We start from the raw sequence: 11,914 nt of genomic DNA, 5'->3' as shown, positions 1-11,914 counted from the left end.
CACGTTTATTAGAAAAATACCATGCATTTTATGGAAACCAGAGAAATAATATACACAATCCCCTTTATAACATCAACATTTTATTTCCTAAATCTGCAACAAAAAAAACTTAAAACATTCAAAATGTACATGAATGATAAAAAAAAAAAAAAAAAAAGCAACAAGGTTACACTTGCAACTCAAATTTTTTAATTGTTTTTTTTTTTTTATTTCCAAGTAAAAACAAATCACAGCAATTAAAATGAACCTATGAGAGTATGCGGCACATATACGCCACTAAGTGAAATGAAACCGGCAAAGTCTGCATTAAAATATCATTGTAAAACAGCAATAAAAGTTGCTATTAAAAACATAAAATCTCCCTTAAACATCTGCTAAATGCAGTTACATTCAAATGTTTGTTTACTCTTCCCATTATGGTTTCACCTGTGAATAAAGAAAAGCCAAGACAGACTGAGATTAATATTCAGACAATAAATAGGAATATTTGTGGATGATTCTCACAAAAACTGTCAAGATAATGTTTTTTGCATCAAGGTAATGATGCCTCCATTTAGGACCATTAAGATTTTTTGTATTATGACATCATCTCCAGGACAGCATATTTTACCCCCCAATTCTAATTACAGCAACACGTCCGGACGTTTTACGATTTTCTATTACAGTAAAAAATATGCTGTTTTTTTTTTTTTTTTTAACTAAAATCAGTGAAAATGAAAGGCAGTAGCAAGGGAGTATTACTATGGAGGTATAAATGTGAACAATTTAATTAATAATTTTTGAGAGTATCATAATGACCATCTGTTATCCTGACTGTGGTAATGAAAATTGGGGGGTAAAATGTGTATAACACTCATGAAAATAATGTCACAATGTAAAAAAAATAAAATTTACTAGCCCAAAAAAATAGGCTTTAGTTTCTATATGCAAAATATAATTTCTTGTTTGTTTCTTTTGATGTTGAAGTAAAATAGGACCAGGACATTTTCTTGAGTGGTTTTGTGAGATTCACCCTTCTATGTACTGTATATAATTTGGAATGAGTGTTACCTGCAGATCCAATGGTTCCTCCAGACTCCCGCCCATCTTCAGCAAGCTCTTATGAAGCCCAGCTTTCAGAAGGGAGTAATTTGGCTTCTCAGTGTACTGCAGGGTCATCACATTAGACAAGTAATCTAGTAATGCACCTAAATTACACAGAAATACCACAGTCTACTTTACCACACTTACACACAATAATTAATAAAAACATAAAGCATATCTTCAGTGTTGCTGTAAATCAGTGTAAATATATGCAGCATAAAAACATGAATGCTCACTTGAATCTTTCTTCTTTTTAGAACAGAAACTCACAAGTCCAGCGATATCAGAAATATACCTGTAGAACAACACATTCAACTCAAATAAAAAATAAAACAAATGCAGTTTTCCTGTACATTATTTCTTTGAAAACTTAGACACATAATTAACGGTCTCTGTGCAGCGTTTTCATACATTAAAACATTCAGTAGTGGTATTTCTTTATGACCATAAAGGCATGTAGAGCAAATTACTGTAAGTCAAGTAGGCATTAAGCAGATGCTTTTATCCAAAGGGAGCTACAGTAAACTTATTATAAGGACAGACCACCGGGAAAAAAAAACCTGAAGTGCTTTGCCCAATCGCATTGTGCCATTGCTTATGGCTCATTCTTCACAGGAATCAAACCAGAAACTTTCCGGTTTCCAACCAGTACACCAAATCATTTCCAAGCAAATATAAGCCTGTTATGTTTGTGGTTTTGGTTAGTTACCTCTCCTTTTCTGTAGCAATAGTAGAGCTTGTGTGAGTGAGGTGACTCCAGGGTAGAGTGCCCGTCATCCAAGACAGCATGCAGTAACCTAGGGATTGCAGGTCACTCCGACGAGAAGGACCTACAAAACAAACAAACACACACACACACACACACACTAATTTTGCTCTCTTAAATTGATCATGTAAATAATGTAATGACTGAAGTCTGTAGGAAAAACTTACCAGCCCCCTTGTGAGAATCCAGGCTGATGAAGTTGATGTTACCCTGGTCAGCAGTGCGGCTACACTGCCGGTACTCCACATGATTTCCACCTGGGCAAAACCTAAATGCGTGCCCAAAGCCAGATAAGAAAACCTAAAAGACACAAACACAAACCTGAATACTTATAGTTGAATAAGTAAAGCAGACTTATGTTCAGTTCATCAGGGGCATGTTTACTGACCTCTGAGTGACTGTCAGCGTTTATGTAGATGTTTCCTGCATGTATGTCTGCATGTGCGTACTCCTTCTCGTGGATGAATTCAAGTGAATCCAGCTGCAACACATACAAACACACTTATACAAGAAGCACAATTTACAGCCTTCTCACTGTCAGTATCACTAGGGAAATTGCAAAACATCTAAGAGTAAAGTCTATAAATTACAAACTCACTAGTCGCAGTGCCAGCTGGAGAACAGCTTTCTCAGACAGAGAACCAGTCCCTTCCTCCATGACTGACTGTAGAGTTTCACCCATGCTTGGAAAAACTAAAAACCTACATGGAAGTGTATATTGTAAGACTCACAATGTTCAATAATGACCTGATTTTCTTTCAGACACAAAGCTTAATTTTCACATTTTTACCCAGGGTTATTTCTTGAGCAGGGATGGGCGGATCGATCTTGGAAGTATTAATAATTTCGATACTTATTAGTGGTTGACCGACATGGATTTTTCAATGGCTGATGCCAAAACTGATATCTTAGTGAGCAGGATGGCCGATATAAATGCTGATCTATATAAAACAAATAACAACAGCAAAGATTTACCTGTACACACATTTTTTTTAAAAGTGAAACGAACACAAATTAATTTTCTCAAATTCGCTTTATCTTGAAGAAAACACAACTTGAAAACAGAAATTGTTTTCTATTCATTAACAAATCTATTGGTAGATGTTAGATCCGTCACAAGGGAGTTAACACTTTTTATCGGCCAAGTGAACACGGTTACCAGCCGATACCGACTCTTAAAAAGGACAAATATCAGAAAATGAATCGGCCTGACCGATATATCGGTCTATCACTAATACAGATGTTGTATCAAGAGCAGTGTCAGAAATAACTTTTACAATATGGGGCAATATTTTTCCCCTGGATTTGATTTTTGTGGGCATTTTCTACAAACAGTTGTGAATGACATGAGCCTGATAACCATTGTGCTCTTGAGCACTTCATCAGGGTTAATGTCCTTGCAATTAATTCACTGTAGGTCACTATGGATAATATCATTTTTATCTAAAAGTTGGGAAGAGATGAATACAAATTCACACACCTGTATGATTCATGAAGTCCAAATCCCACACAGGATGGGATCCCAAGAAAGTCCATTTTGTGTAATTTCAACCATTTTTCCACTATTGACACAGAAAAACATGCATTTTGTTAAGGAGCTATGTTCCCTTAAATTTTGTTCTGGCTGAGCAACATATATTTTGGACAGACCCTTCGTTACCAGAGCTGAAACACCCCATGTACCAACCTGTGCAGTGTTCACAGAGTCATTCTTTACAAAGGAACAGTTTGTTTCTTTATTGGGCTATATGACACATTTTAGTAAGCCCCCTCGTTTTAAAGTACATTTTATACAGTATGTTTATGCACTTAATCGTTTTATACATTATACACATATATATATATAATAACACATGGCCCCTGTGGACTTCTGTATGTTTTGAAGTTCCATTTGTTGCTGCTATGAACTTGAAATCTCTGCACTGTTCCAGTTGCTGTTTTCTCACAGCTTCAGGTTCATAATGAAAATCAATGTACAGTACATGAGGATGGACTGCAGCTAAAAACACTGTCCGTTCATCTAACGCTAATTTTTCTGCAGTTAATCCAGGAAGACATTAGTCATTACATCTTACAGTTCATACAAAATCTGTTTAAACACCGGCCCTTAACACTTACTAGTTTACTCATTTTTTTTTTTGGGGGATTTTTCCCCTTTTTCTCCCAATTTGGAATGCCCAATTCCCAATGCGCTCTAAGTCCTCGTGGTGGCGTAGTGATTCGCCTTAGTCCGGGTGGCGGAGGACGAATCCCAGTTGCCTCCGCGTCTGAGGCAGTCAACCCGCGCATCTTATCACGTGGCTTGTTGAACGCGTTGCCACGGAGACATAGCGCGTGTGGAGGCTTCACGCCATCCACCGCGGCAACCACGCTCAATTCACCATGCGCCCCACCGAGAACAAACCACATTATAGCGACCACGAGGAGGTTACCCCATGTGACTCTACCCTCCCTAGCAACTGGGCCAATTTGGTTGCTTAGGAGACCTGGCTGGAGTCACTCAGCATGCCCTGGGATTCGAACTAGCGATCTCCAGGGGTGGTAGCCAGCGTATTTTACCACTGAGCTACCCAGGCCCCACTAGTTTACTCATTTTAAACCATGACCTGCACTGCATATAGATAACTAATATTGGCATTATATTTATGTTGTTTAGCTAGAGGGGAACTGGCCCCCACAGTGAGCCTGGTTTCTCCCAAGGTTATTTTTCTCCATTAACCAACATCTTATGGAGTTTTGTGTTCCTTGCCACAGTCGCCTTCGGCTTGCTCACAGGGGTTCTAAATACAACCCCAATACTAAAAAAGTTGGGACAGTATGAAAAATGCTAATTAAAACAAAAATGAGTGATTTGTAAATTATAATCACCCTTTGCTATATTGAAAACACTACAACTAAACATTATATGATGTTTTAACCTGTGAATTTCATTTTTTTTTTTTTTTTTTTTTTAAATGTAATTTCAAATCAGTTGATTGCAACACGCTCCAAAAAAGTTGGGACAGTCGAGTGTTTACCACTGTGAAACATCACCATTTCTTCTAAAAACACTTAAGCATTTGGGCACTGAAGACACAAGTTTGTTAAATTTAAAAAGCGGAATTTTCCCCCTTTCATCCATTATGCAGGTCTTTAGCTGCACAATTGTATGGGGTCTTCGTTGCTGTATTGTGCGCTTCATAATGCGCCACACATTCTCAATTGGAGATGGTCAGGACTGCAGGCCGGCCAATCTAGCTCCCACACTCTCTGCTTATTCGGCCAGTATGTGGTTTGAAGTTGTCCGGCTGGAAAATGCAGGGATGTCCCTGGAAAAGACGGTGCTGGAAGGCAGTATATGCTGCACCAAAATTGTATCATATCTTTCTGCATTCATGGTGTTCTCACAGATGTGTGAGTTACCCATGCCATGGGCACTGACACACCTCTGGCACATACAGACACTGGCTTTTGGACCTGACGCTGATAACAGCTTGGATGGTCCTTTTCCTCTTTGACCCAGATAACACGACAGCTGTGTTTTTCAAAAACTATTTGAAATGTTGAATCTTCAGACCAAAAAACACCGTTCCACTGTTCTACTTTCCATCTAAGATGAGACTGAGCCCAGAGAAGTCATCAGCGCTTCTGGACAGTGTAGATGAAGGGCTTCTGCTTTGCATAGTTAAGTCTTAACTTGCATCTGTGGATGCAGCGGCGAGTGGTGTTGACTAACAAAGGTTTACTAAAGTTATCCCAAGCCCATGTTCATGATATCCATTACAGATAAATTATGTTTTTTAAGACAGTGATGTCTGAGGAATCAGAGATCACGTGCATTCAGAAGTGTTTTTTTGTCTTGCCCTTTACTCACTGAGATTTGACCAGATTCATTGAATCTTTTAATAATATTGTGCAATGTAGAGGGTGAAATGGCAAAAATCCTTCCAATTTGTCTTTGGGGAACATTGTTCTCAAAGTGCTGGATTATTTGCTGAAACATCTGTTGGCAAATTGACAAGTCTCGAATGATCCTTGCTCTTGAAGGACTAGACTATTTTTGGAGGCTCCTTATATGACACAATTGCCTCACCTGTTTAACATCTCCTGTTTCACATCGCCTTGTTATTTTAACTCGTCAAATTGTTGTTGTCATTGCCCTTCTCAACTTTTTTGGAGTGTGTTGCAATCATCTGATTTGAAATTACTGTACAAACAATTAAATTCACAAGGTAAAACATCATATAATGTTTAGTTGTAGTGCTTTCAATATAGCAAAGGGTGAATATAATTTACAAATTACAAATTTTTGTTTTTATTAGCATTTTTCATACTTTCATACTGTTCCAACTTTTTCTGAATTAGCATTGTACAATTATTATTTACTTATTTTTATACACATTTTACAATCATATTTTATCAAACTACACAATGATGACTAAGACTTTATAGATATTCCAGTTTCATTTTCTGTTAAAGCTGCTTTGAAATGATGTGTCTTGTGAAAAGCGGTATACAAATAAAAATGACTTGACATGTTTTTTTAAACTGCAATCTGCACCTTTCTGTCTGCCTGAGAGCAAAAGCAGATTATAAGTGCATAACAAAGAGGAAACTTTGGAAATGGGCCCATATCCAAACTGGGTCTGTTAAAGTATATCCCCCATTTAAATGGTAAAATGACTAACCTGCATCAGGTTTTGCTGCTCTCAGATGGAAATTCTGCTCATTGAACAGTTGTCCTTCTTTAGCACCCTGAGGAAGAAGAGCCGTAAACATCAGAAACATGCTTATATAAATTCACTATGTTATGTGAAAATGACACATACCAGTCTCAAGATGTGCTTGCATACATTTGAGTCTGAGTGCTGATTTGCCTGGCACACTAGGTTAGAATTGAGACAAAAAATGTGCAGATTTATAAGGCACTGGGAGTTCAATTATTGCATTACTGTTATCTTTGTTTTCAAAATCTTAGGAAGAATGCTTATCCCACCACTCCCAAAAAAAATGGATGGGAAATGGATTCACCCACATTCCATTAATACATAACATTAATTAGTTGCATGCAGTGGCATTTGATATTCAAATGGCTTACCTGCATAAGTAAGGTCTATTTCTGTTTGCCACAGAAGTTCAACCAGCTTCCACTTTTTGCTTGACTGGTCACAAACCACTGTGCCTTCCTGGACAGGCTCAACAGCACACACCCGCTTCTTGGATTTGCCCTTAGCTAAAAACCACATGATAGCATGCTACATTTAGTATGAAACACAAGAAAGAAACCTGACCTAATCACTTTTTGGGCAGTTTTTCTCTATACAGTGCATCTTACCTGGGCTTTTCAACAGAACGGAAGATGTTTGCTTTGCCTCCTCATCCTTAACCTGGGGGGAAGCTTTATGTTTTCGAGGCGATGTCAAAGACTTCTTATCTAAAATAAAGCAGCACACAAAATATACCAATGTGCATCCTTACAACTATTGATTTTGAATGTAGCAGATTTGTAAATGTGGTTATTTTTGCAATTTACTATGTGAACCTGGAGTTTGAAGTGTAACTGAAGACTTTTGATTTGCCGCCTCTTGTTCTTTAACCAGAGGGGATCCTTTTCCTTTTCGAGGAGATGTCAAAGACTTCTTATCTGCAATAAAACAGAAGGCTTTCACACAAATCTTCCAGCGCACACCCTTAAAACACTGTTGATTTTGCATTTAGAAGAATACATAGCCTGTTTATAATAACGCCACCAATAATGCCAATTTTTGTCATTTCCTGTGTGAAAAAGTAGGAAAATATGCTCTACTGCATATGGCCAAGGCTGCTTCTGAGCATATGGGTGCCCTAAGCGAAATCCTACTTGGAGGCCCTCCGCAAACCCCCACAAGGGGTATATACCTGTCTAATTGAGCCATAACAGATGTCTGAGTATTAAATGCAGCTTTTAGCATATATAAAAAAAATAAAAATAATAAAAAATAAAAAACGACCTTACTTTGCGGGGCCCCCTGGTGGCTTGGGGGCCGTAAGCGCCTGCTTATACCGCTTATAGCTAGAAATGACCCTGCATGTGGCTATAATAAAACAAGCCACTCCTAATGTAAAGATAATGTCCTGTGTTTCACAGTTTACAGTAGTGTGTCTAACCTGGGGTTTGAGTTATAACTGAAGATGTTCTCTTTGACACTTCCTCCTCTTTAACCTGGGGGGATGCCTTTCTCTTTTGAGAAGATGTTAAAGACTTCTTATCTGAAAGAAAACAAGAGTTTTTTTCACACAGGTTCTAGCAGGTTTACAAAGCTTTTGTCTCTACTATGAAACCACACAATGCCCTCATACACACCTGTAGATTCAACAGTTTCTGTGGGTGTGCCTATGCCACTCAAGGTCTTTCGCCGAGATGTACGCAAAGGTGGGCGAATCAGTGCAGAGGGGGAGGAGTCATCAGAAGTGTCTACTTGGATATAAAACATATTTTGTAGCCTTCTGAATTCTAAAAGAAGCATTAAGGTTAAAAAAGAGGCTCGGTCACACTTTAGATTCTCACATTTTATGCATCTTAAACACCTCTGCCCTAATTACTTACTTAGGCCAGTAAAAACAGACGTTATTGTATTTACAATAACTATAAAAATAAGCAAGCAATCCTTGCCCTCAATTAACCTGAACTGCCCTCCTCGAACCACTTCAGCAATATAGTGTTATCTTATCAGTGTAGCTACAAAACCAGCAAGCAAATTATCTGCTAAAACATTTGAATAATGTTACTATACGTCATGATCAACAAGAGTTTGACAGTCATATGGGTATTTTACATATGCATTTAACTGTTTTTGTGTTTTAATATAATCTTTTGTACTTTTGTTTTGTTGGCTGTTATATATTTCTTTGACCAGCTCTTCCATGTAAAATCAACAGTATATGGCACATTTTGGATAAATGCAAGTGAAATAAGGTTAAACAGGAACCTGTATTTACCTCCTCTACCGCTCGCAGGCCGAAGTACAGAGTTTTGAAGCGGTTCGGGAGGTTGTGAAGTTTCAGGTTCTGTTGGATCGTTTGTCGGGAGTTTATCCCCACAAGATGGACAAAACTTGAAACCAGGCTGCACCTTTGTGCCACACTGCGGACAGAAATTCAACATTCTGACGGCGACTTAGACCTCGTGGGTCTCCCAGTAAGATGTGCAGTAGATCACCTGTCAGACAGAGACTCTAATGGAGATATTTCCACGTGTTTTGACTGCAGGTACAACCTGTTTGTTATGTTGAGTGACTCTCACAAATCACGTGATCTTAGAGCCTTACGTATTACGGCACGGGGCAGGGACCAAAAATCAGCAATCAGCTCCCTTCTCTACAAAAAAAGAGGGCATTACAGGAAACAATAACTTGTACATCAATTAATGTAAATAATTAAAAGGCAGTGCAAACTGTAATTGTTATAAATGATTTTTGTTCCCCTTGCCACAGTCGCTTAGCTTGTTCACTTAGGATTTTTACACATTTAAAGGGTTAGTTCACCCAAAAATGAAAATTCTCTCCTCATTTACTCACCCTCATGCCATCCTAGATGTGTATGACTTTCTTTCTTCTGCAGAACATAATTGAAGATTTTTAGAAGAATATCTCAGCTCTGTTGGTTCTTTCAATGCAAGTGAATGGTGGCCAGAACTTTGAAGCTCAAAAAGGACATAAAAGCAGCATAAAAGTAATCCATAAGACTTCAGTGGATAAATCCATGTGTTCAAACACGATATGATAAGTGTGAGTGAGAAAAAGATCAATATTTAAGTTTTTTTAATTTTTTTATCATAAATTCTCTTCCCTGCCTAGTAGGTGGCGATATGCATGAAGAATATGAATCACCAAACAAGAGAAAGTGAAGGCAAAAGGACTTAAATATTGATCTGTTTCTCACCCACACCTATCATATCTCTTCTGAAGACATGGATTTAATCACTGGAGTCATATGGATTACTTTTATGTTGCCCTTATGTGGATTTTAGAGCTTCAAAATTCAAAAATCTTAAAAAATCATAATTTGCGTTCTGCAGAAGGAAGTCATACACATCTGGGATGGCATGAGGGTGAGTAAATGATGAGATAATTTAAATTTTTGGGTGAACTAATCCTTCAAATTGTTTTCCATTTCACAGGGCTAATTTCTTTAGTTGCGTTAATTTTTTACATTTTTTTTTTTTTTTTTTTTTGCTCAACGTATTCAAATTATGTCTAGATTATATTTCCTCCTTGTTCATTGTCGCACAGAAGTCATACCCTCAGCAACACACCTTTCTCACCTTCAGCTGTCCCAGAAACACAAAAAGACATACATAAGAACATGTTTCAAATTTTATATAAATAATACTATTTTTGAAATGTGTAACCCAAGTAATATACTTAAAAGTAATTAACTTAATTGAAAGTCAGTAACAAATCTGATTACTAGAATTTTTAATTTGTTACACTACTTTTTGGCCTAGTAATCAGATTACACCGAACCCTACACTTTTGTAAATTCAAATTAACAAATGTACCGAGCTGGGGTGAAAAATGCTATGCCATTAGACATGTCAGATAAGACTTAGAAAAGGTTTCTACACAATGTACTTTAGTTTACAGCCAAAATGCAAGGTGCATGCATTTATGCCATCTTGGACTTAAACTTGGACACCTTTTGGTGCGGATGCAGTAACATTCAAACACAATAGTTTTCAGTTACCAATGCCATTGTAGAAATTCAATACTCAGTCAGCAATAATAAAGGTGCACTCAGTAATTTTTCCTCATTAAAAAAATGTAACTCCTAAAGACATGAACTGCAATTTTGCAAAACAGTTGTGCTCAAAAGTTTGCATACCCTTGGAGAATTGGTAATATATGAACCATTTTTAAAGAAAACATGAGTGAGCAGGCAAAACACATTTCTTTTATTTCTTATGGGATTCATATTCAACTGTAGGTTATAACAGAATTGCACAATCATAAAACAAAACATGGCAACAAAGAAAAAAATTAAATTACCCCTGTTCAAAAGTCTGCATACCCTTAGTTCTTAATACTGTGTATTGCCCCCTTTAGCATCAATGACAGCATGCAGTCTTTTGTAATAGTTGTCTATGAGGCCCCAAATTCTTGCAGGTGGTATAGCTGCCCATTCGTCTTGGCAAAATGCCTCCAGGTCATGCAAAGTCTCTGGTCGTCTTGCATGAATCTCCCCAGAGTGGCTTGATGATATTAAGGTCAGGAGACTGTGATGGCCACTCCAGAACCTTCAACTTTTTCTGCTGTAACCACTGGAGGGTCAACTTGGCCTTGTGCTTAGGGTCACTGTCGTGCTGGACAGTCCAAGAGCGCCCCATGCGCAACTTTCGTGCAGAAGAATGCAAATTGTCTGCCAGTATTTTCTGATAACATGCTGCATTCATCTTGCCATCAATTTTCACAAGATTCCCCGTGCCTTTAGAGCTCACACAGCCCCAAAACATCAGTGAGCCACCACCATGCTTCACAGTGGAGATGGTATTCTTTTCACTATAGGCCTTGTTGACCCCTCTCCAAACATAGCGCTTATGGTTGTGACCATTAAGCTCTATTTTGGTCTCGTCACTCCAAATTACAGTGTGCCAGAAGCTGTGAGGCATGTCAAGGTGTTGTCGGGCATATTGTAACCGGGCTTTTTTGTGGCATTGGTGCAGTAAAGGCTTCTTTCTGGCAACTCGACCAAGCAGCTCATTTTTTCAAGTATCGTCGTATTGTGCTCCTTGAAACAACCACACCGTCTTTTTCCAGAGCAGCCTGTATTTCTCCTGAGGTTACCTGTGGGTTTTTCTTTGTATCCCGAACAATTCTTCTGGCAGTTGTGGCTGAAATCTTTCTTGGTCTACCTAACCTTGGCTTGGTATCAAGAGATCCCCGAATTTTCCACTTCTTAATAATTGATTGAACAGTACTGACTGGCAGTTTCAAGGCTTTGGATATCTTTTTATATCCTTTTCCATCTTTATAAAGTTCCATTACCTTGTTACGCAGGTCTTTTGACAGTTCTTTTCTGCTCCCCATGGCTCAGTATCTAGCCTGCTCA

At 38.1% G+C, this 11,914-nt stretch overlaps 1 protein-coding gene across 3 annotated transcripts; it reads right to left on the bottom strand.

The window, feature by feature from the left end:
- Positions 1-60: 60 nt before the first annotated feature.
- On the bottom strand, positions 61-9,172 carry LOC127412597 (inactive serine/threonine-protein kinase VRK3-like). 3 transcript variants are annotated; one of them, XM_051649117.1, is made up of 16 exons: positions 8,807-9,172; positions 8,172-8,285; positions 7,976-8,077; positions 7,371-7,472; positions 7,164-7,262; positions 6,927-7,061; positions 6,658-6,713; positions 6,517-6,583; positions 3,330-3,411; positions 2,448-2,550; positions 2,238-2,330; positions 2,017-2,149; positions 1,793-1,913; positions 1,320-1,378; positions 1,051-1,187; positions 61-426 (listed from the first exon to the last, which is right to left on the bottom strand). In XM_051649117.1, exons 1-16 carry the CDS (start codon positions 8,970-8,972, stop codon positions 415-417), a joined length of 1,581 nt encoding a protein of 526 aa, XP_051505077.1. In that variant the 5' UTR covers positions 8,973-9,172; the 3' UTR covers positions 61-414. The 3 variants fall into 3 exon arrangements, with proteins under 3 accessions (XP_051505077.1, XP_051505154.1, XP_051505237.1); XM_051649194.1 differs by having other exon boundaries at positions 8,172-8,282; positions 8,807-9,171; XM_051649277.1 differs by lacking the exons at positions 7,976-8,077; positions 8,172-8,285 and having other exon boundaries at positions 8,807-9,171.
- Between the last annotated feature and the right edge of the window lie 2,742 nt (positions 9,173-11,914).

The sequence above is a fragment of the Myxocyprinus asiaticus genome, chromosome 1 (assembly GCF_019703515.2).
Source record: "Myxocyprinus asiaticus isolate MX2 ecotype Aquarium Trade chromosome 1, UBuf_Myxa_2, whole genome shotgun sequence".
In the NCBI taxonomy this organism is placed as follows: domain Eukaryota; kingdom Metazoa; phylum Chordata; class Actinopteri; order Cypriniformes; family Catostomidae; genus Myxocyprinus; species Myxocyprinus asiaticus.
This window is presented reverse-complemented; position numbering and strand designations above follow the sequence as displayed.

Excerpts from the sequence above, each read along its gene's own strand:
- LOC127412597 (XM_051649117.1), bottom strand. The coding sequence starts at position 8,972 with ATGTTGAATTTCTGTCCGCAGTGTGGCACAAAGGTGCAGCCTGGTTTC. Across the intron at positions 7,062-7,163 it reads CGTTCTGTTGAAAAGCCCAG|CTAAGGGCAAATCCAAGAAG; the intron begins GTAAGATGCACT and ends TGTGGTTTTTAG. Across the intron at positions 2,331-2,447 it reads TCCAGCTGGCACTGCGACTA|CTGGATTCACTTGAATTCAT; the intron begins GTGAGTTTGTAA and ends TATGTGTTGCAG.